Genomic DNA, 23,190 nt, shown 5'->3' on the forward strand with positions numbered 1-23,190 from the left:
TTGTCCCTTCAGGCTATATTGTGACAGAGAGCAGGAGAATTCACATAGCCCTGGGGCAAGACTGTAAACATGTACTGTTGTCCAGTCCATGTGAACATGAATTGATTCTCATCCTACTTCCTACTGAATTTTTTTTTTTTTTTTTTTTTTTGCGGTACGCGGGCCTCTCACCGTTGTGGTCTCTCCCGTTGCAGAGCACAGGCTCCGGACGCGCAGGCTCAGCGGCCATGGCTCACGGGCGCAGCCGCTCCGCAGCATGTGGGATCTTCCCGGACCGGGGCACGAACCCGTGTCCCCTGCATTGGCAGGCGGACTCTCAACCACTGCGCCACCAGGGAAGCCCCTACTGAATGTTTTAAAAGTACATTTCTCCATATTAATAGTTGCATGACATATACCATAGGCCGTGCTAACCTGCTCTAATGGAGATACCACACCAAGCAACAACAGCTGCAACTGGGGCTACTGTTGGTTAAGTTTCTAGTAGTCATCTGGCAGCCATGAACCACTTAGCTTTTGCAGAAGCCAGACTGCTGTTCAAACAAAGATGTAATGAGGATTACAACTCTTGCATCCTTAAATCTTTGCATGTGGCACTAATCTCTGTCATTCCCTCATTCTCCAGGACTGTGATTTTCTTTCAACTTACCATTTTCACCAAGGGAAAGTTCAGTTTCAAGCCCTTCTGCTTGGCCTTTCCTAAGACAGTCATTGTTATTTCACAGGTTAAAGATGCAGGTCAGTCAACTGCTATGTATGTTCTCATTATCCTTACTTTCAGGAACTGGGGTAATGGCTGCTGGGTGATCCCATGGATTGAGTGGACTCACTGTTAGATGGACACTACCTGACATCCATACACTCCACTCTAGCAGGGACCATGATGGTGTTTTGGGACCCCAGGTATTAGCATCAATTCAGATCCTGTATCAACAACTGTTAAAAGATGTGTGTATTTTCCTTTGTCTGGCATATGGTTACTTGAATAAATGACCTTAGGTCCTTTTGGTGAAGAACTCAGGGAATCACTACTTTTACACTTGCTTATGAGACCTGCCCTCATTTCCATGAGCAGGTCCTAGCTTTGGCTCAGGTCTGGAAACTAGGCAAGGGATCTTGACTTTTTATTGGGGTAGCTGGTCTCAGCCATCCGTTCATCTATTTTTAATCTTTTTTGATGATATATATGAAGCAATATCCTTGTTGGCTGCCCATCTCTCTATAAGTTTAAGGTGTACAGCATAATGATTTGTCTTATGTACATCCTAAAATATTACCACAACAGGTTTAGTGACCGTGTCCGATTAGCTATCTCCATAGACTGCTTTGGGCCAGGGCTCCAGCTGTCATTCTAACCTTGCTGCACATTACAAAACTTATTTCATCTTGCTCTGACAGTTAAATGCTGCCACCTGGCTTCCATTATTCTAGAATCCTATCATTTCCATTGTCACTAGGGAATCCAGTTCTGTAAAACATTCCTCCATTATGCCAACCTACAGAGGACAGCCCCCACTGAGTATCTCAAGGATGCTGGTGCCCCTCAGCTGTGTGTTCCTTATCACCTTGTTAAGTTAATGTCTCTGAGGCCTCCTGAAGAGCACAGTAACCCGGTGGATGGGTTTTCCAGTTGCAGAGAGTGGAGCCATGCCAACATCCTGAGGCTTTTTTTTTTTTTTTGCGGTACGCGGGCCTCTCACTGTTGTGGCCTCTCCCGTTGCGGAGCACAGGCTCCGGACGCGCAGGCTCAGCGGCCATGGCTCACGGGCCCAGCCGCTCCGCGGCATGTGGGATCTTCCAGGACCAGGGCACGAACCTGTGTCCCCTGCATCAGCAGGCGGACTCCCAACCACTGTGCCACCAGGGAAGCCCCATCCTGAGGCTTTTGGATCTTCTTTTCCACAGTCTGCCCTGGCATCTCTGCTTCCACTTCATCTAGTATGTACCACAGTTTATACCAAGCTTTTTTTAAATTAAATTTTTTAATTAAATGTTTTTCTTCCAGTTTTATTGCAGTATAAGTGACATACAGCACTGTATAAGTTTAAGGCATATATAATGACTTGACTTATATACATCATGAAATGATTACCACAACAAGTTTAGTGACCAGCCATTTTTATTCCAAAATTAAAGGAATAGAAAAAAATATATATATATAAGCATTTAAGAGCCAGCCAGGAGCATACTGGATTCATCCCCTTTGGCCCTCGCCAGGCTAATTAAACTTCTTGACACAGGAGAGTGCTTCTGTGTTGACAATTTTCCCTTTTCCAGTTTCACATTCCCCTTCTTTGTCCAGGACCCACCCCCAGACACAATCTCCTGGTACCTGCTGGTACATGTTGGCCAGTCCTGCAGCTCCACTGGGGTAAATGCTCTCTTCAGCTGGCAGGACAACCCAGGACTTTCTCAGTGGGGTCATGCTGGGAGGACTCTGCAGTCTTCATTCAAGCAAGATTAGGATGGGGTAGGGGAGGGGTCTGTCTTCCAACAAAGGCTAGGGAATTCTTTTGCAGGCCCTGTGTGTTGAAGGAGACCTGGAGTTCAAGGTTCTCACTTGCATCTACCTAGAAAGGCCGATTCTGATTCAGGACTGCACTCCTTCTTTACCAGGGCTCTGCCCTTGGCACAGGAGACCATCCCAGTTTAGACTGCAGTCTTCTCCTGTGTTCTGCCATTCTTAAACCTGGGACCTGGGTCAGGCCTTCCTTTTGTCTGCCTTCCAGCTGCAGTTGTAAGGGTGTCTTTGCTTTGACTAATAGATTTAAGGCTGTCATTTATTCTTTTCAATATATCAGTGGCACTTAGCAATAGCCACCAAAATCTACAATTCCATTTACCATTTCTCCCTTTGTGAATGCCAATTCCAAAAGCTAGTGAAATCCTCTTTATCTCATCGAGTTTCCCAAAGGTGAAAGTTTGGCAACAGCACTATTAAAGCACACCAGGGACCATCAATATACCACCCATCACCATCTGGCCAGACTGGGATCCGAATCCAGAACCCACCCTTACAGCCTGCTTGCTGGGATCGTTACCTTAAGTTGGGTTCCCTAGAAGCAGAGCCTGAGATAAAGTCTCTTAAGTAAGTGATTTATTGTGAGTTTCTTTGGGAGAAACGAGGGAGGGAAGCAGGATTATAGGAAAAGCTAAGCAAGGATGTGATCACAGCCACAGACTAGCTCCAGCCAGATCTCATGGGGAACACAGGAGCATGAATCATAACACAAGGTTGAGTCCACCTTGGCACTGGAGGCCGGCCCCCAGGCCAAGGAAGGGTAACCCTCTAGGTGAAGCTGGTTCCATTTGGCTGAAGGCAATGCTCTGGGGAGGGGCGGCGCGAGCAGCCAGCCTTCCATGTGGCTGGGGGATGACAAGTCTGCTCCAGAAGGGGTTTTCCAGGACACTAACAGCATCCACTATTCCAGTGAGCTGTCCTCGTTTGTCTCCCGAATAGTGAACACTTCCTTGAAATTCTTTTCAAATTCGGCCTCCAGTCTAAGTCCCATTCGGCCAAAGTCATTGAACTGGAAAAAAATAAAATAAAATGAACACAAAAATCATGATGCTCATTGTCAGTGTCATTGCCACCTTGTAACTGAGAATGATCAGGACTCTGGTCTTAGACACCCTAAGTTATATGAACCAGGTTATGCTAAAAAACTCACGCAGCGAGGAGCAACAAGATAGAAATGGGAACTCATAACCACACCTGGGGACTCGTACTTATTTGGTTGGGTTATTGATTTCAGTGAGAGTTAGAAAAGTAATCTATGCTCTTTGTAACAGTGCAAATAGTACAGATTGCTTTTAAGTTAGATCAATGACCTTCCTTTTTCACTGACACTTCTGTTCCCCTCTGGTGACTCCTGTTAAACTATATGATCCATTCACACGGAGTGGAATCTGGAGATTGGGGTTTCGGAAGAGGTCAGATTGCGTGTTTTGGGGGAGAGATAAGAAGCACAGTGTGACTTTAAGATGCAAGTCTCTTCTCACTGGGTTTGGAGCAGGCAGGACTCTGCTCTTCTCAACGGCAGCTGTAGGAGGGTCTGAGCTCTTGGAGGCCTGGGGTTCTGGTTGCAGGGACACCTTCTGATTCGCTGTTACTACGCCTTGCTGAACTCCAGTCTTGAACGGAAAAGTCACTGACTTCCGAAACTCTTGCTTTGCAGGTTTCATAGGATGAGGGAAAGTAAAATTTCCCAGGCACCAGAAAATGAGGGCAGAGTGGCTCAATGGACAGAAAATGAAATGGAAGCAGGGCGAGCCACTTACCTTGTAAGATGCCCTGTGGTTCTGAAAGATGAGGCGCATGTCCTGCACGAACCCCTCCACGTGGGAGTAACCCTGCTCGTTCAGCTTCTTCTTGATCTTGTCCAACCACATGGATTCCTTTAGGTTTTTAGAAGCCTCTTTAATCTAGTGAAAAACAAAAATCAGTGAGAGAATTACTGGCAGAGTTCAATGTGTGCCTCCTGTGGATTCCCATCAAATCCAGTAGAAATACAAAAAGGTAACAGCAGCTCATGCTCTCACTCCCAGGGGATTCTGATCTCAAATCCCATGGGTACCTGTTTCAAGGCGGGGTAACATCATGGCAGCCTGTAATCACAGTTTGTTATTGTTACTTACATAATAGTAGTATGGAATCTTCGCAAAAAAGGTGCTCTCTGAATGACAATAGACCTTCAAGAGGAGGAACTCACATTTCTGCAAAAGAAGGTGGCTGTGAGTGAAAAGCAGCTTGGAGACAATGAGCCCATATACATGCCCAGGCAGAGGCATGACTCACACCAGTATCTGGAAGTTTCCCCAAACATGGATGGCTCTTGGAGACAGACATGCAATGGCTGCAAACAAGTTCTGGTGTGATTTCAGTGTGACTGAGTCATGGCTCACCCTTTGGTTGCCTTTCTCCTGACCCTGCCTATCTGACTTCTCACATGTGAGGGGAAGGGGGAAGAATTGGGGTTCCCACCCGACTCACCAACTGCTCCTCGGGCTGCATCTGCCTTGCCAGGACCTCAGATTCCCCGAGACATCGCTGGCTTCCTGAAAACTCCTTTGCCCTGCAGAAGGTGCAACTCCACAGGTCCCTAAGGGACCAGACATAAGTAAGTGAGGGCAAGGTCCCTGGAAACAGTCATCACTCCTATGTCTGATACTGTCCTCCTTTCAGGAATGTTGATGGACACAGCTGGAAGAGGAAAGGGGCACCTCCAGAGTCTCCAAGAACCCCACGTGGGGTCTGAGCCAATGACCCTCATCCCATCGAAGGAGCAACAAGGGGTCAGGGCATGGAGGTGGTGTCAGGATGAGTAGTGGGCTCTTCTTTCTCTGTCTGTTTCTGGGAGCACAAGGAATCCTACCCACCAGGCCTGAGTGTCCAAACTGGGTCTTAACCCCTGGGGGACCTCAGGCTTTCCTCAGCCCATTAAGAACGTGGCAAAATGAGGGAACCAGCCCATGTTTCCTGCCTTTTCTGAATAAGTGCAGAACACAAACGAGTGGCATTTCCACCCCCATGAACAGGAGTCCATGCTGAAAAACTTCTAGGAAAGGACAGTAGCAGTATGTGGGCAAAGGACCTGGCTACTGACTTAGAGGAGAGCAAAACGCATTAACCTGCCACTGCCAGCATCTTGAAACAGCTCTCTGGATCATACTGCTGGACCCTGTACTTATGGCCCTGCTGTTTCCCCATCTAGACATAGTAAGAACTCTGTAGGGAGAGTGTGTACGGCAGGAGGAAGGGTCCCTAATAAGAAGGGAGGGGCTGCATCTCACGAACCTCTCAGTTTCCACAGGTGGGATGTGACAGTCCTCATGAAAAGATCTCGAACAAGTATCACAGCAAAACAGCTTTCCTCCATCCCTGCACGTCTCACACACATCTGAGTTTCCCAGCTAGAAGGTAAAACAACATCTATATCCCCGGTGAGACCCCAGAAGGCCAGAACTAGGGGAATCTAGAACTCATTGCCTTTGTGTGAATCTGAATGGACACTTATATGCTTCTCCCCGAGATATTAAAGAACAGCATAGCGTCGCGATTTCAGAAGCAGAAATTGTGGTCTGCAATGTAATTCAGGAGGAAGGCCCTGTGTGTCAGACCAGAAAAGTCTTCCCTATAAGCCAGAGACTCAGGCTTCCCTGGTGGCGCAGTGGTTGAGGATCTGCCTGCCAGTGCAGGGGACATGGGTTCGAGCCCTGGTCTGGGAAATCCCACATGCCGCGGAGCAACTAGGCCCGTGAGCCACAACTACTGAGCCTGCGCGTCTGGAGCCTGGGATCCGCAACAAGAGAGGCCGCGACAGTGAGAGGCCTGAGCACCGCGATGAAGAGTGGCCCCCGCTCCCCGCAACTAGAGAAAGCCCTCACACAGAAACGAAGACCCAACACAGCCAAAAATAAATTAATTAATTAAGAAAAAAAAAAAACAGAGACTCTAACACTGAAAGGCTAGCAACAAAACAAGACAATTTTTTAGCAAGCTGAATAACTTTATTACCTTGCAGATAAAATAAGCTCCTGAAATAAAGTGTTAAATGCATTTGTCTACACCACAATAACTAAACTGACTCCTTGAAGGGTGATATATTTAGAATTTAATAAGGTGGATTAAACTTAGTGTGGAAAGTAATACAAGATTATTTTAACAATTATTTTGAGTCTTGTTCTGGGCTTATGCGTGAAACTACTTGCGTTGGGTGAATTGGGATTCTGGCCATTTCTTTTTCTTTTTTTTGCGGTACGTGGGCCTCTCACTGTTGTGGCCTCTCCCGTTGCAGAGCACAGGCTCCGGACATGCAGGCTCTGCGGCCATGGCTCACGGGCCCAGCCGCTCCGTGGCATGTGGCATCTTCTCGGACCGGGTCAAGAACCCGTGTCCCCTGCATCGGCAGGTGGACTCTCAACCACTGCGCCACCAGGGAAGCCCCCATTTCTTTTGCTTTTGAAATGGTCATATATGAGGAAGTGCTAGCTCCAAGGACCATTTTGCCAAAAAGCTCCCATTCAATGTTCTGGGGATCCTCAAGGACACCCCCCAATTGGAGACTGAGACTGCTCTGATATGGAGTCATGGGGCCATGTTTTTTCTCATCCGTGTAGGAACTGACAGATTACCATCATCGTTCTCTAGAAAGTGATGACCCCTCTTCCCAGAAGAACAAGGAATAACAAATATAACCAATGTCTAAGAACCTCACATTTGTGTATTTTTTAGCAGATTTATCTAGCTCTTTGTTTCTTAGTCCAGCTGCACATTAGAACTTTCAGGGCAGAGTATATAAATTACTAATGCCCTGGTCCCTACGCCAGAAATTCTGAATCAATTTGTCTGGGTAGGGCAGATCCATCGGCATTCTTCTTTAATTCATGGAATGGGTAATTTTGTGTATCAGAATCATCTGGGGAGTTTTATACAATCCCAATGTCCAAGTCATAGCCTAGACTGATGAACAGAATTTCCTCTAGGGTGGGATCCGGGCAATACTATTTTCCAAAGGTCTTAGTTTCAGCCTAAGTTGAGACTTACCCTGAGCAAAGGGGATATTATAGGCCTGAATTGCTCTGCAATACCAGTCCCAGGAAAGATCATTAACAGCAATGAGGGCACTCTTGCTGGAACAGCTGCCATCTCCTCCCCATGGACTCTTGGCCGTGGGCTGTGAGACCTGACCCTCTGTGTCTATATCCATCCCAAACAAGCCACACAAACACTGGACTCCAGCACGGTTTAGATGACTAAAGAATCCTTCATTTGTCCAAGGGTCAGAAAGAGTGTGGATAAGATCTAAATATTGTTGGGGGGATTGCTTTGGAGGTAAACTATAAGTAAAACTACTTGACTATCCCTCCTCTTTTGGACGTTGTGTATCAGTATTACTGCATACTAACCCATGTGAGTGCTTCCCCCTGGAGTTATGCAAAGGTGACTCTGCTTAAAATGTCCATCTTGTTGCAATGAAGGGAATCAAAATATGATTCAACTTAGAGAGTGGAGTCATCCATAATTTTAGCAGACCTTAAAGCATCCAGCCGTATGGTACCAGTTTGAGTAAAAATGCCCTGTGATTTGCTATGTGGTGACCAGCTCAGCACCATGATGGCTCCCTCGAGATTGGATACGGGGCTTCCGTGAAGAACCCACTAGCCCTGAGTGCATTTCTCTGCGGGACTCACAACAGGGTTCACACCTTAACTTGCCAGGTTGGCCTGGCCTGTTCCTTCTGATTGACGCTTAAAACCATCTAGCTCTACCTGTACCTTGGAATAGATGTTTGGGATTTTCCTTTCCTTCCTTATTGCTTTCTTTAAATTGCTGTTTTCCCCTCAAATTTCCTCCTTATCCTTCATCTGCAGGCCAGCTGCACCCATTACTACTTCAAGCCCAGGCTCTAGAGACCCCGGTGGTCTCAAGCTCTGCCTCCCAGACTCACTTTCGGGGGAAATGAGGAAATGGAAGGTTTCCACTGAACAAATGGCAGGATGCTTTCAGGCTGAGACACCCAACGCCAGAACCATGTACCTGATGTGGGTGACGCATCTGCTGTTCCCTGCTCATCACACATAGCAACATGCTGCACCTGAGTGTGAGTGTGCTTCAGGGAAATGCAGTGATGACTCAGAGAATGTGCCGAGGGAAAAGGCCCGCGTTATCCTGGGGTCACAGGCGGGCGTTAGTACTTACACAAAGGTCATCTAAAGTATTGTCATGAGACTTCGGTACTCTTTTCTGCATAAAAGAGAGAAAGATTAAAGGACAATATTGAATGTGATGTATGCATCCGTCACTTATTTAAACAGCAATCTGTTGAGGGATTCAAGACACGGTTTACCCATTACTTCATACCTGTTTTTATGGATACACATATCTACTTGGAAAATAAAAAGTACCAAAGTACCACTGTTTGGCCCAATGCAAGTTCTATTCCCTGGCTCTCAGATGCAAAGTGGGGTTTTGTGAAGCCATGCAGGGAGTCTGGCCCTGGTTCCCACAGATGGAGTGGGAGAAACTCTGCTGGTTTTCTTGCTTTGAGAGGCCCTTAGGCATTTTTCTCTATATTAGAAAATGTCATCCCAACTGGAGGAGCTGCAGGGAGAGTATCAGGCCGAGGACTCATCGTCAACAGCTCCAGTGACCACAGGGCCCAGAGGCCTGGCATCCATGCAAGTGTCCCAGAGAAGAATGTCACCACCTATCACAGGTCTCCCAGGGCACAGCCCCAAAGATAAAATGTGCCCAAGTTTCCCAGGGTTGCAACTCTTCTTCCAGAAGGTCACCCTCCTCTTCCCTCCCTCTGAATCCCAAAAAGTCAGCTAGCTGACTCTTCAGAGGTAACTGACTACCACCCACTAACTTTACATTGCGTTCCAATATTCAGTAGAATGACCTGACCTCCTTCCCTCTAGGACACAGGCAGCCTCAGCTTTTATCTGCAGCCCAGGGCAGAGTGGTCATGGAAAAGTGTGATCCATGGGACAGTGATCTGAGAGGTGTCCATGTCACTGCCCACGTTTCTGTGTGGCCTGAAGTTCACCACCCATCCCCATTAGTTATTCTTCCATGTTAGACAATGAAGTTGAAACAATCCTTGAGGTCAGAGGTATTGTTTCAATCTTCTAATGACCATTGGGCATTTAGTGTGCACTCAATCATTGTATGTTGGATAAGTGAATAAACGAGTATCATTTCACTTAGGAACAGATTACTTGCTATCTCCTAAGCAAATATTAGCCTACAATAAAAATATTGTTTTAAAGGTATATATCAGATTATTTTACAACACAGCAGCTGTCATCAAAAGGTGTTAGTGACCTTTGTGAGGAGCCAGGAAGCTGTCATGTGGTGCTGAGAGTGACACTGAAGATTCCAGAAGCCAAGGGGCAAGAGAGGTTCTGAGAGGCACAGAGGACCCATGGAGGTAGTAATGGGTCCTGAGATCCGCCACTTGGGGAGCTTCTGTTCTCGCTCACAGGGAGATGCAAAATATAGAGGTAACTGCAGGTTGTTGCTAAAAAGTGCTGCACCCACAAATAAGGGTAGAATCTGTTGGTAGGACATTGTCAGCTTGTGTGGGTAATCTAACTGAGTAACTCTTGGCACCTGGGGAATGGTACAGATGCCGGTCTTTAATATACTCACTAAGTAGTGCAAATAATATGATAGTTTCCCTTTAGGAAATCCAGTGGGTGAAATGTCCCAAGGACTTAGAGTTCAAACTGTCCAGAACATCAGATAATGTAAAGGCCTGGACCTCACATTCCCAGTGGAACATGAAGTCCCATTGGCCAGCTACGTCTGACCTGTCTTAGAAATCTGTGAATGTCTTGAATGGCCGTTTCTACATGAAGTGTATAAGAATGGCACCTCTCACCTCCTCCTTCTTCTCAAGTTCTCATTCATACCCAGCCCTGGAAAAACCATCACCATGTCCTGAATCTACACTGCACCATACATATTTGTTTGTTGCCTCCGGAGAGGAAGGAATCACTTTCATAGATAGAAGGGAGGTCTGCACAGCACCCCCTTGAGGAGCTGAAAGAGTGGCATCAGAGTAAACAATTTTCCAGGTCAGCCCCTCCTATACTTAGACTGTGAATAAACTTTTGCTCCATCAGATTTCATTAAAGTTAGGAAATAGTAACATGATTTTAAAAATCTGGGTTTGAGTTGAAGATGACCCTATCACCTTATTATGATATATTTTTATGTATTCCAGCATCATGTCTTCTTTTACAACTTTGACACCCTTACATCTGCATCTATAGCTAAAGCACATCCATGAGGTCTATTTTGATGGTTCCTTATCACCTCCATTTCAAATGGTTTACCATTCAAAGAAGATCTTGCCAAATATACAACATAGTGTTCAAAGTAGCAACATTGAAGGTGCATACCGCAAGTTTTTACAAGGTGGGAGTGGGGTGTTGGAGGAAGTTTAATAATAATCACCCAGTTGAGAAACCACAGAATAATACACAGCGCATGAAAAATCAGTTATGTAATGAGAACTTGTAGAAAGTTATGCAATAATCACCTTTCTCATCCTGCCATATTTCCTTGGAGGGTTATGGAGACATCTTTTCTGAAAGATAAAAGGATCTAAGTATATGGTTGGCCTGTGAGTCTCGCATTTCGAACCTCCTCCCAAATATTTCTCCTGGGATGTCCCACTGTCAGCCCAAAGCCAAGGTGTCTAAATGAGAAATCATCTCGCTCTCCTCACTTGTACTTCTTCTAGAATACAATCAGTGGTTGCTTAAAAATCATCTTTAGAACTTTTTTTTCCTCCTGTGCTTTTTTCCTAACTTTAAGAGGTTTTCCTTCATAATCTCTTTGACACCTCTCACCTCCTCTCCATTTCCACCAGTGTCACTCAAGCTTGGTCCCTCTACCAGGGCTAGTCAATCAACACACACTTATCCCATGCCTATTTGGTGCCAGACATTCTGGCCAATCTTGGGCACACAAAGATGGACAAACCCAAGAGGGGTCTAGAGAGAAAAAGGGGATGCATGGAAGGATGAGAATAAAACAGTATAAGAAAGGCCTTAGTAATGGGCTCAAGAAGCCTAGGGAAGGGATGGTCAGGGTCAGGTCAGGCAGGGAATAGTCAGGGGAAAATGGCATTGGAGCTGAGCATTGCATGTTGAGTGTAGGTTTCTTCGGCTGAAAGACACTAAGTCATTTCAAGGCCCCATGGCCACCTAAAACACTATTTTAAATATGTCATTTCACACCTCAGAAGACTTCACTGATTTTGCAGTATCTATATTGTGAGTTTAAACATATTAGCCTGGCATTAAATCCCTCCACAAACAGCTCCAGTTGATGGGTTATGCCTTATCACATACAATATGTCTACCTCAACCATGGTTCTGGTTTTCGTGCCATTCTTTGTCTGGAGTAACTTCTTCCTACTTGGTTGATTGTAAACTGTCTTCTTCTTTCAGTGCATAAAGCTGTCTGCATGCACCTGAGTCAGAATGACCTTTCCTTCCTCCAAGCTCCTGCATCCATCCTGATGGAGCCCCTTTTACAACAGTGATGCGCTGCATTGTACTGAGGTTAGGAATGTGGAACACCTCTCCCCAGGTGAGAGGATAAACTCAGAGGCATCTGGGCTTTAGCTATAACTCATCTGGGCTTTAGCCATAACAAATATTTGGTGAGCAAATAGTGACCTTATTCTTGGGGCACAGCAAGGAAAGTCACGTCTCCCATCCCTGTCACTGGCATACCTCGATCAGCCAACGTAGGGGCTTCCCACCGCAGCGAACACTTATCTTCCAGTTCTTGGATCTTTCGTGGCCTCCTCTGATTTCAAATTCCCTGGGGGTGAACCAGTCTCCATCCTCACTCTGTATACACTTCACCCAAACTCCTGTAAGACCAGGGTAAGTTAATCTTTAGCCCTCTTTGTTTTCAGATGGTGGGCTCCCAACACACTGGATATGGACCTACCCAATTTGGTCTCAAGATCTAAAACAGGAGAGTCTAGCCTCCCCTTTCAGGCTTCAGAATCCCCAAACCTAGCCTTTAAGTCCCCTCAAAGGATATTTACTGCTTTGTGGCAACATTTCTTTAACCAATGTGCAACAACAACAACAAAATGATAATTACCATCAAAATCAACCTTTTAAAAGTATGTCAAAATCACCTATGAAGGAAAAGGAAGTGATTTTGAAGAGTGAGACCATTTCAATTTGCTAGGGATAGAGAACAAGTCAGAATCTCCTATGGACTTTGGGGAACCTCGGGTTGGGACTAAGATCTCCAATGGGGGCTCTGCGGCTCAGAACGGCACCACAGCAGCATCTGTGCCCTTTATTACACTTTTCATCCAGTTTAATGGCATTATTGAGCAGAGATTTTCCCATCCCTGAAATCATGGATAGCTGATATTAAAAATAATTGTGAAATGTTATCCAATGGAAAATTTAAGTTATGTATAAAAGATAATCATATGCTTAACATCACTAGTCATTAGAGAAATCCAAGTCAAACCCACAATGAGATACCATTTCACACCCACTAAGATGGCCATCATAGAAAAGTCAGACAATAACAAGTGTTGGCAAGGAAGTAGAGAAATGGGAGCCCCCATACACTGTTGGTGGGAATATAAAACAGTACAGCCACTGTGGAAAACATTTTGGTGTTTCCTCAGTAGGTTAAACATGGAATCATCATATGAACTAGCAATTGCACTCCTAGGTATATACCCAAAAGAATTAAAAACATATGTTCACACAAAAACTTGTACATGAATGTTCAAAACAGCATTATTCATAATAGTGAAAGAGTGGAAACAATCCAAACTGATGAAAAGATAAACAAAATATGGTATATACATACCATGGAATATTATATTATTGGGCAATAAGAAGGAATGAAGTACTAATACATACTATTATATGGATGAATCTTGAAAACATAATCTTAAGTGAGACAGCCAGTCCCAAGAGGGCACATATTATATGATTCCATTTAAATGAAATACCTAGAATAGGCCAATTTATGGAGCAGAAAATAGATTAGTGGAGAGAAAATAGCCCAGTTTAGGGCTGGGTGGTGGAGTGGGGTTAGGTGGGAATGGGCATTGATTGCTAATAGACATGGAGTTTCCTTTAGCGAAAAAATATTCTGACAAAAATATTCTAAAATTAGATTGTGGTGACGGCTGTACCATCTTGTGAATATACAAATAAAACTCAACATTGAGTTGTACACTCTCAGTGGTGAATTGTATCTCGGTTAAGCTGTTTAAATACTTTACCTCAATTACGTACATTAATTCCTCGCAGCTACACCATGAAGCAGGTTTTTAATGATTTCTTTTTTAGATAAAGAATTTCAGGGTCAGAAAGGTCCCATTCTCTACTCGGCTGAATCAGTCCCTCTCGGCATAGCTGAGGCTGGGACTCAGGTTGTCTGATTCTGAATTCTGTTCTATCCTTACTACATCAAGCACCTGCCCTGGTGAAAATCATCCAGAGGGAGAGAGGATATGAAGTTGGAGGCTGAGGGCCTCTTCCCTTTTATTTCTGCTTCATTTCTCTTTGGCCTCCCCATGGACACTTTCACGTGGGAGTAAGCACCTAAAATGTATGATTTCTTAAAGTGTGAAAATAGCAACTTAGGGATCCCTTCCTCCTCTCAAGCCAAACCATTGTCCCAATTCCTTCAACTATGTGTAATTCACATGGATAATTCCATTACTTCTCGTGATCCCTTCAGATAGGAATTGCAAATAGACCATAAAACCCACCTTCTTTCAATTTCTTCTTATGTAACATCCCCTTCACCTTACCACAGGTCACAGGAAGTATCTGAGAGTGAAAATCCACTTTTTCATATCTGCGTTTTCTTCGCCCTGAAAGAGAAGATTCCTTCATTGTCTCATTTTCAATTGCGCACGTACTGCCTCTCCCATGCTGAGTTTGTTCCTATAAAGGTATGGAGGAACTTGGAAAGCTTTATTCCATAAATCTCTAGGGTCAAAGTCTTTCTTCCAAGTGGCATTTTTGATACATAACTACAGAATGTCTACCTCTACCTCATCCCTCAAATCTCACACAAAACAGAATGTGTTAACAGAGAAATGGGGCTTCAGTAAAACTGTCTTAGCTCCCAGTCCAGTCAGCCCCACTGATTCTTACGTGACAATGAAACATACAGCTGCATCATGTTCTGAAGGGAACCTCCAGTTATACTATTTCACTGCAGTTAGGTAGCTGGAACAAAGCGAGAGACTGTACTTGCATCTCTCTATTTGAGCGCTGGTTAGTGAGCAGAGAGAGAGAGTAATGATGGGGGAACCTAATGGAGGTGACGTCTGTCTTCTCTTTGTGTTCTCTGCTTTGCTTCACTTCTCCCTCACATCGGCTTTCTCCTTAGCTGAAAGAGGAGTTCAGGAAGCTCTAGGATAATCTGCAAGTTGCATGGTGGGGAGGGCTGCTAGAGACCTGATTCCACAGCAGCAGGGGTGAAAGGTCTTCAAACTAGCTCAAGGAGGATGTGTAACTGATGCTGACTCTCCAGCCAACGTTTTAGAGCTATGATGGGAAGAGGGGGAGCTGTCCGTGGTCCAGTTTTGAGGTAGTAGGCTAGTAGAACTGGGATGAACTGAGAAGGATGGTGTGGGCCTAATTCACTCTCTTGCTTTACAGATGAAGAAATTGAAGCAAAAGCTGTCAAGTGACAGGTCCAAGCCCACACAGTCAAAAGAAGAGAATGACAGACTTCTGACTACCACTCCAGGTCACCCACGGTGTGCAATCTCTGACTCTCTGTGCAGCAGGAAAAGGGTCTGCTAAATAATATGTGGGTTGTATATGTGCCCTTTATATGAAAGCAGACTATTTCCAGACTATTTCAGTTCAGTGAAGACAGCATCACTGTGGTAGCCCCTGGACCCATTGGGTCTGGTTTAGATCTGTCACCAAGTTACTTGTTTGTGGAATTATCTTCTTTTTCTTTCATACACATTTGGAAAATGGACCAAATCATAGACGTTTTCCAACAGTTAGTAAAGCTACATAAAGCAATTAGGGAAATGGATTTATCAGTAAAAACACAGAGTAAAGCATAGGAAATTAGCTGCATAATTATTGAGAGTGTATTCCCCTTTTCTTCTTTACCTCTTGACTTAACTTTTTTCTGTGGGGCTCTGTCACTATGAGTTAAGTGGAGTCTCCCTCTGCCTCTCCTTCTCCCTGAGAAAATAGAAAAATAGAATCACAGTCACAGACATGCAGTTGCACTGTGTATATTAGTGCTTTACAGAATTTCCATTGAAATGTAACTTTCCATAAGCCTGTCTAATGCACAAAGAAAAATATATAATGCCTAGTCCTTAAGCACGAAGAATTAGATGGCAAATCTTAGACTCATCTTATATTTTAGTTTTCATTGTCCCACATTAGTAAAACAAACAAATAATAGAAATCAGCATTTTATTTATGTCTCAAGCAGCCATGTGTTGAGTGCTTAATAGATGGCAATTGTACATCTACTAATGTACAATTAAAGGAAGTGAGTTAAGGGAAACCCTATGGTGCGCTTCACAGGTGAGACACATGTCCTGCACATCACCTAGAATGAAGTTATTTGTACATTTGTGTTGACAGTTTTAGTAATGTGGCCAAGAGTTTTGTCCACCTGGGTTTAGACAAAGATATTAGAATCGAAGAAACTAACAAGAAGTCTAATCAAGAGAATGGGTAGGACTGAGTCCTCCAAAACCTTGATTTCAAATAGTAATTAAGGACTGACTCAGTAGATGTTGCAGCAGAGGCTGTTCTGCCATTTACAAGTTAATTGACGGTGGATATGCATCTCAGTATGTTTGCTATCATTCACATGTGTTTTATTTTCTAAGGTAGGAAGATAAATTCATTTCCTGTTTTCTGTGTTCAATGCCTACCATCAAATGGCCACCATCTGATGGTGCTGAGTGGGGTAATACAGACCCCAGGAAGAAATATTTTCCAGACTACTCCTTCCTAACTGCTGCAAACTCCAAGCAGATTATGAGCATATATCAGACCAGCAAAGTAAAAAGGCTCTTTCCTTCAGTCAAACCCAAAACGGACACATTGGTTGGAAAAATAGTCCCACCTTCTGGTCTTTAGACTAAGCAGTTACTGAGAGGGTTTTCATTTCCTCAAGACCAAAATGGCCTCATGGGACAAATGTTGATGACTAGACCTTATCAGAAGATCAAACAAGTCACAACTTTGCAAGTTGTCACCCTGTTGTTATTTAACAAGATAACAGAATCTCAGACAAGAGGCCTACAGAGATTTCTAAACTTAAGAAATCTTAAGTTTAAGAAATCTTAAAACTTAAAGAAATGTCTAAACGTAAGAAAGTAGAAGACTTGGATAGTATAGCCGTGGGCTAAGGAGAACCACTAACAAGACAGAATTGCAGTTCTTAAAGAGGCAGGTTAATCTTTTGACTCCCTCTCACTTTCTCCTTCTGTAAGGTGGGTTCACTAGGCAATAGCAGGTCACCCAGCCAGGTATGGCTTTCTGAGGCTCTCCGCACCTCCTCTCTCACCCAAGATGCCAAAGTGGTGGAATACTCTAGAAGACCAGGATATTTCTGGTTCTCTTTCTCATTCCTCTCTCCTCTTCTAAAGGTCCATGCTCACAGCCCAGTGAGAAGAGATCCAGACATCTCTTCCTTGCCTCTCCCATATTCCAGTTTGGCTTGGCACTAAAGCTCTGATTACAACCTTGGACAGGCCAGCAAATGCAGAGTTCTTTCTTGCTCTCTGTCTCTATCTGTTGCTTCTGGTTATATCTTTCCTGGGTGGTAGGTATGTTGGATTTACCTTTCATCAAATCTGTTAGGCCTAATATTTGTAGGGAGAAAAAGGAAATACATTGAAGTCCATTCTAGTCTTTGGAGCTTCTAGTAAAAGGAGGTTTGGTGCTTAAAACCCACTAATTCATAATATAGCGCTATTGTATTTTACTTTCAAAACAGATTGGCTGAGCAAGGCAGGATTTAACTATTTCTGTGTCCCCAGGCTCTAGTGCCCATTTAATAACACTGAAACCCCATAACAAACCCTAATAAATACTATGGCAGTCAGATTACAATGTAAGGTTATTTTAAAAAAAATTTTTATGTTTGGTATTAACCTCTAGAAGTAAATATGACAATTTTAAATTTAATACTGTTTTCTCAAAATCTTAGTAGAACTAAGTCCCAGCCGTTGAGAACAATTCACTAAGTGCCAAAAAGGGTGACCAACTGCCCCAGTCTGTTCAGGACTAAGGGGTATCCAGGATGCAGGACTTTCAGTGGCAGAACTTGGAAAGTCCTGGGCAAACCGGGTCGAGTTGGTCACCTTACTTCACAGCCTACGTCCAAAGGCAGTGCACCGAACCACCTATGCGACCGTCCAAAGTATTAGTGGAACAGGTCATGGCGGCCCTAGCTCTTCACTCATATCCAGGCTACATTTCTTTCCAAAAAAGTCAAGTTGGTGCCTCTTCCCTCACTGCGGAGTTAATGAAAGCATCTCGTGGAGGAAAGAGCTAGTGTTTGTGCACTTTCCTTATCCAGTGTCATCTCACAGCTGTCCCTGTCAAGTAAGACACTTCCACACTCTTATCTCTCCTCTCTCATCCACTTCCCCAATCCTGAATGGGCTCAAGCCAGCGGCTCTTGAGTGGGAGTAGAGACAAGAGAATGAGAGAAGATTATGCCACCTCTCCACTGCAGGTGTTCCAGACCAAGCTTGCTCAGGCGGAAGGCAGGGAGGTGCTTTGAATTGGAGAAAATACTTAAGTTTTAATACCAGGCCTGAAAGGACCCCAATAACTGGAAAAAGACTCTTGTTCCTGTGAAAAGGGAACAGAAAAATGCTATGACCTGCCCAAGATAGGAAAAACTCACCTAGAAGGTAGATTTGAAAGGGGAATGAGAGAATGAACTTACTTTCTGTTTACAATTTATAAAAACTAGCCATTTTAATAAACCAATAATATAAGGTAAAGGAATTTTCATGAAAAACATAAAACTCAGAGGAAAAAAAAATTAGGTCCTGGGCAGTTAAGAGCTATGATATAAATGCAAACAATTTACAATCCTGGCTCCAAATGGGTTGCTTTCTAAAGATTTCATGGCTCTCAACTTGACTGGTAAGCTTGACTAGTAAAAAATTAACGAAGATCTGTGTTCCTCAAAACTTTAGCAAAATTTCTATTGACCCCCAGGGCAAAATAGAAGTGGCACAAACAATCTTACTCCTGATTTTGGCAGGGTCCTGCAGATGCCTTTTCACCTTCTTTCCACTCGAGGCCAGTTGGCCAGCAGCATTGCTGTTGTCTAGGGGTAGGCAGGGGAAAAGATAGAGTTATGCAAACAGCAGCTGACATGTGAAACGAAAAGCAAGCGAGGAATTTTATGAGAGAGTATAATATAGTGGAAATAAAACATCAACTACGAGCCAGAAACCCAGGAAAATCCACTCAAACCTCTGTCCCTGTCTCTTCCTCCATAACATAGACCTACTATTGTTGTTCTATATTATAACAGAACATCAAGTGTTAAAGTTTTTTGAAAGTGCTTTATAAGCTGTGTATTACAAAGTACAATACCATAATTTATGGCTGTCTAATTGTAAAAATACATAAGAAATGTATCAATCTACCTCTGAACATGTGTTGAAAAGAGTTCAATTCAGAAGTATCAAAAAAAAAAAAAAAAAAGCAAGTGAGGGAATATGGGTTTGAATTCTGAACCCCCCTGCACTATACACTTAGACAAGAAAGAAAGTTATGGCAAGAGATCTCAAGCAGGTGTCCAGAGCATTCTCTACTTACGAGGGACCACTTTTAAAGTACATACAAAATTTCATTATACTTTGGAAAAAAGTAGTTTAGAATTTATGTATGGACACACAGACCTAAATGAAAATGTCATAATGATTAAATACAAATATTTAGTGTTTTGAAAATAAGCATTCTTAAAATGGATGCAACCACTTTTTTCTTTCTTCCTGAACAATATTATACACATTCACTAATAGCGCAGCCATGTAAATTGGCAAGAATGTAAGATATATAGATTAGTGAAAATTAATAAATTTTAATTGGACTCTAAAATCTTGTATAGATCTAGTGATTCAAAATCGGAAATCATGTGGAAAACGAAGTCTAGCCCTCATTGTCTTAAACCACTACTAAAATGAACAAGATTTCAAGGGTCTGATTAGAAGTAATATATACACGTTATTGGAAACTCAGAAAATAAAAATCGCATGAAACATCACCATCTGGAGATAGCCACAATTAACTTGTCAGACTTTTCTTTTGCATATTTTACTGTTTAAATGACACTTTTCCATTACAATAGTTGAACATGTTTAATATTTTGAGAATATACACATACCTTTAAAAAACACAAATAAGAATGTAAACATCACCTATATTCCAGTGACCAAATTCAACTACTGCATATATTTTTATGGATGTACTGACATTGATTTTCCTATATATCTATGTCTCCCTCTATATACAGATTGATAAATATGTATAAATAAGGATTTATAGAGATATAAAAACAAATAATGCTTATATATATATTTTCTTTAACACACACATACATGCACACACATACACATACAGTCTGCTTTATTCATTTAGCCTTCTTCATTTAGAACATCTCTCCAAATCAATGTTTCCTGACCTAGGAAAGAAGCCACATATTGAGGATGGCAGTGTCTTGGTAGCATTTAGCTCTGGACTATTACACACGTGAGATATAAACCATTTTGTTGAAGCCACTGTATTTTTGGGCTTCTTTATTAAAGAGTCTTGGCCTATATCCTGACTGACACAGTAGCTAGGAAACTATTATTGTCCTCAAGAGACTGCAGGCTGCAAGAAGACAATAAGCAGTGCCTTATAAACTGAACAGGTGTGACTACTTCACTTTGCTGCTTACCTTTTTGAGGTATTTTTCTCTGATGTTTCATTTTTACTCTTGACCAGGAATGCCCTTTCTTTTTTTCTTAAAAAAAAACACAATAAAGTGAATTACTTAGAGCTGTAAATATAATTCTCAAAGCCTTATATATCAGTAGTTTTCAAGTATTTTTTTCAGACCTTAGTTCACAAGTTGGGGCAAATTTCTTAACTACCAGTGTAGCAGTGTGAGGTTGATTTTGAGCTATATTTTACCCTGCGTAGATTTGGAGACTATAGGAGATGACTTTCTCTTGAACAGATATCAATTTGTTCCCTTTTCAAGTGTTCTTATGTAAATTCAAATGCTCTGAAGTTGGGAGGCATTCTCAACTTTAATATGGAGAACTGCCATTAAATAATCTCTGTATTCTTGCAGTTGTAACACAAATCTTCTCACTTATGTTTAATATAGTGCCTGAAATTCCCAGAGGACTTAAGGAAACAGAGTGGATTTTGTGTTGTGTTTTGCTTTCTTGTGTGTGATATGAAAATGTGTGAATGTGCGAAGACCACTGGTGCTGGGCAAGTAGCTCAGTGCTGACTTACAAGGCAGGAGGGGCCAAAAAGCCTTGCTCTTCAATGGAAATGCTATATTCAAGAATGCTGGATCTACCATATGATCCAGCAACCCCACTCCTGGGCATATACCCGGAAAAGATGAAGACTCTAATTCAAAAAGATACATGCACCCCAGTGTTCATAGCAGCACTATTTACAGTAGTCAAGACATGAAAGCAACCTAAGTGTGCATCTAGATAAAGATGTGGTATATCTATACAATGGAATATTACTCATACATGAAAAAGAACAAAATGACATTTGGCAGCAACATGGATGGACCTAGAGATTATCATATTAAGTGAAGTAAGTCAGAGAAACACAGATATCATGTGATATCACTTATATGTGGAATCTAAAAAAATGATACAAATGAACTTATTTACAACACAGAACTAGACTCACAGACATAGAAAACAAACTTATGGTTACCAGAGGGAAAAGGAGTACAGAGGGACAAACTAGGAGTATGGGATTAACAGTTACTACTATATACAAAATAGATAAACAACAAGCTATATTCACTGTATAGCACAGGGAACTATACTCAATATCTTGTAATAACCTATAATAGAAAAGAATCTGAAAAAAATATATATATAACTGAATCACTTTGCTGTACACCTGAAACTAATACTATATTGTAAATCAATTAATTCAATTTAAAAAGAAAAGAAAAAAAGAGAATGCAGCGACTGCCCCAGTGGCACCTTGGCTTTCTATTCTACTTCACAGCCCGAAGCAAATCTCAGCCTCACTGAGGTCTTCAATTCACCAAGATTCCCCAGAGGCCTGGGCCTGGTGCACTGATGCTTGGCTAAGCTGACAGCCAAAGTCCACTGGGCCACTGTGGCTGTTTGGCCTCAGAGCCAGCTTGGCAGAACCAAAGCCGATGTGGTCACTCCTCTGGTTGGCGGAAGTCAGATGACTGGGCTTTTGCACATAAGCTACATGCTTGGTCGTTCATGTGGAAAACTACAGACTGGAAGAGTAGGGACACTGATCTATGGGGCAGTGATTGTGGAAATGAACCGTGGTGCTGATTGACCAGTCTGGGCCCCTCATGGGAATGCCCAGGTGCCTGGTCTTTACTGATGGAGGCTGACATCACGATTCTGATGCAGGGGTTATGGCTGATCGCCAGGCTCATGACTCCTGCTAGAAGCTGGCCCATTTGTTCCACGTGGGGGAAGCCACACTGCAAGGGGCTTTGCCTCTACCTGCTCCTGCCTGACCAGGCTTCAAGATGCTCTTGGGGTTCTGGGCGGTGCCGCAACATGGTCTATACTTCTGCTTACAGACCAGCTGACTCTGGCCGTACCATTGTGACCCTAGAAAGTCACAGGTATCTTGAGCCTGGCTGCCCGGACCACTACAGTCTGACAGTGATGTGCCCTTTAACAAAAGAGCTCTTCACAATGCCCTGACTATCTGGCCCACAACCCTCATCTCCTGTCCATACACCTCTGTAAGGCTCTTTGGTTACTGAAGGCAGCTGTCTCCAGAAGGGGATCAGCTCCTTCCTGGATAATGATCAGGACAAAAGCGGTGAGGGGTTAATAGTATTACACAGGCCAATTCTGAAAATCCAGGATTCTGTTTGAACATTCCTGGGAATGATGCCTCATTCTTTCCCCAACCAGCCTGGAAGGCACAGCCTTGGAGGGCCTAAGGGATTCAGATTTAATTCTGGTTATTTTATGAAAGTGCCTTTGCCCCACTTGTATCTGACTATTCTGAATGAAAGGTCTGAGTGGGAATAAGAAAGGATTGGGAAAGAAACATGAAGTCGCAGCCACTGGAATGTTATACACACATTTTGCAGCAGTGAAGGAAGAAGAAAACTCCAGGCATCTGAGGAGGGAATCCCATAAGCTCTAGAGGGTACAGGGGATGGAGGTACATTAATAATATCCATCTTTCAGAACTTCTCTGAATCCTTCTTCCAGAAGGAAAATGCTTGGTACAGCTCTCCCACTACAAAGATGCGGAATCTACTATTCACCAGGTACAAGAAAAGGAGCTGGTCCCAGCGTCTGCATATCCCATGCAGAGTCCCTCCAGACATCACCCCCACCCCCATGCTCAGCCATTCTATGGTGGGGGGTGAAGAATGAACACCATCTG

General features: G+C 43.3%; 1 protein-coding gene across 5 annotated transcripts in view; it reads right to left on the reverse strand.

Moving 5' to 3' along the window:
* Positions 1–3,084: 3,084 nt before the first annotated feature.
* The window catches only part of SP140 (SP140 nuclear body protein), a 75,982-nt gene continuing 55,876 nt past the window's right edge, over positions 3,085–23,190 (reverse strand). For all 5 annotated transcript variants that reach the window (XM_082657887.1, XM_082657890.1, XM_082657888.1 and 2 more), the window contains 12 exons: positions 20,483–20,548; positions 18,782–18,862; positions 15,658–15,732; positions 14,286–14,390; positions 12,256–12,398; positions 11,052–11,099; positions 8,702–8,746; positions 5,798–5,913; positions 4,994–5,102; positions 4,639–4,716; positions 4,282–4,425; positions 3,085–3,530 (listed from right to left, as the gene is read on the reverse strand). In XM_082657887.1, the coding sequence (XP_082514013.1) occupies positions 3,423–3,530; positions 4,282–4,425; positions 4,639–4,716; positions 4,994–5,102; positions 5,798–5,913; positions 8,702–8,746; positions 11,052–11,099; positions 12,256–12,398; positions 14,286–14,390; positions 15,658–15,732; positions 18,782–18,862; positions 20,483–20,548 (1,118 nt within the window). In that variant the 3' untranslated portion in view covers positions 3,085–3,422. The remainder of the gene's footprint in view (positions 3,531–4,281; positions 4,426–4,638; positions 4,717–4,993; positions 5,103–5,797; positions 5,914–8,701; positions 8,747–11,051; positions 11,100–12,255; positions 12,399–14,285; positions 14,391–15,657; positions 15,733–18,781; positions 18,863–20,482; positions 20,549–23,190) is intronic.

This window comes from Grampus griseus (genome assembly GCF_964374135.1).
Source record: "Grampus griseus genome assembly, chromosome: 7".
Lineage (NCBI taxonomy): Eukaryota > Metazoa > Chordata > Mammalia > Artiodactyla > Delphinidae > Grampus > Grampus griseus.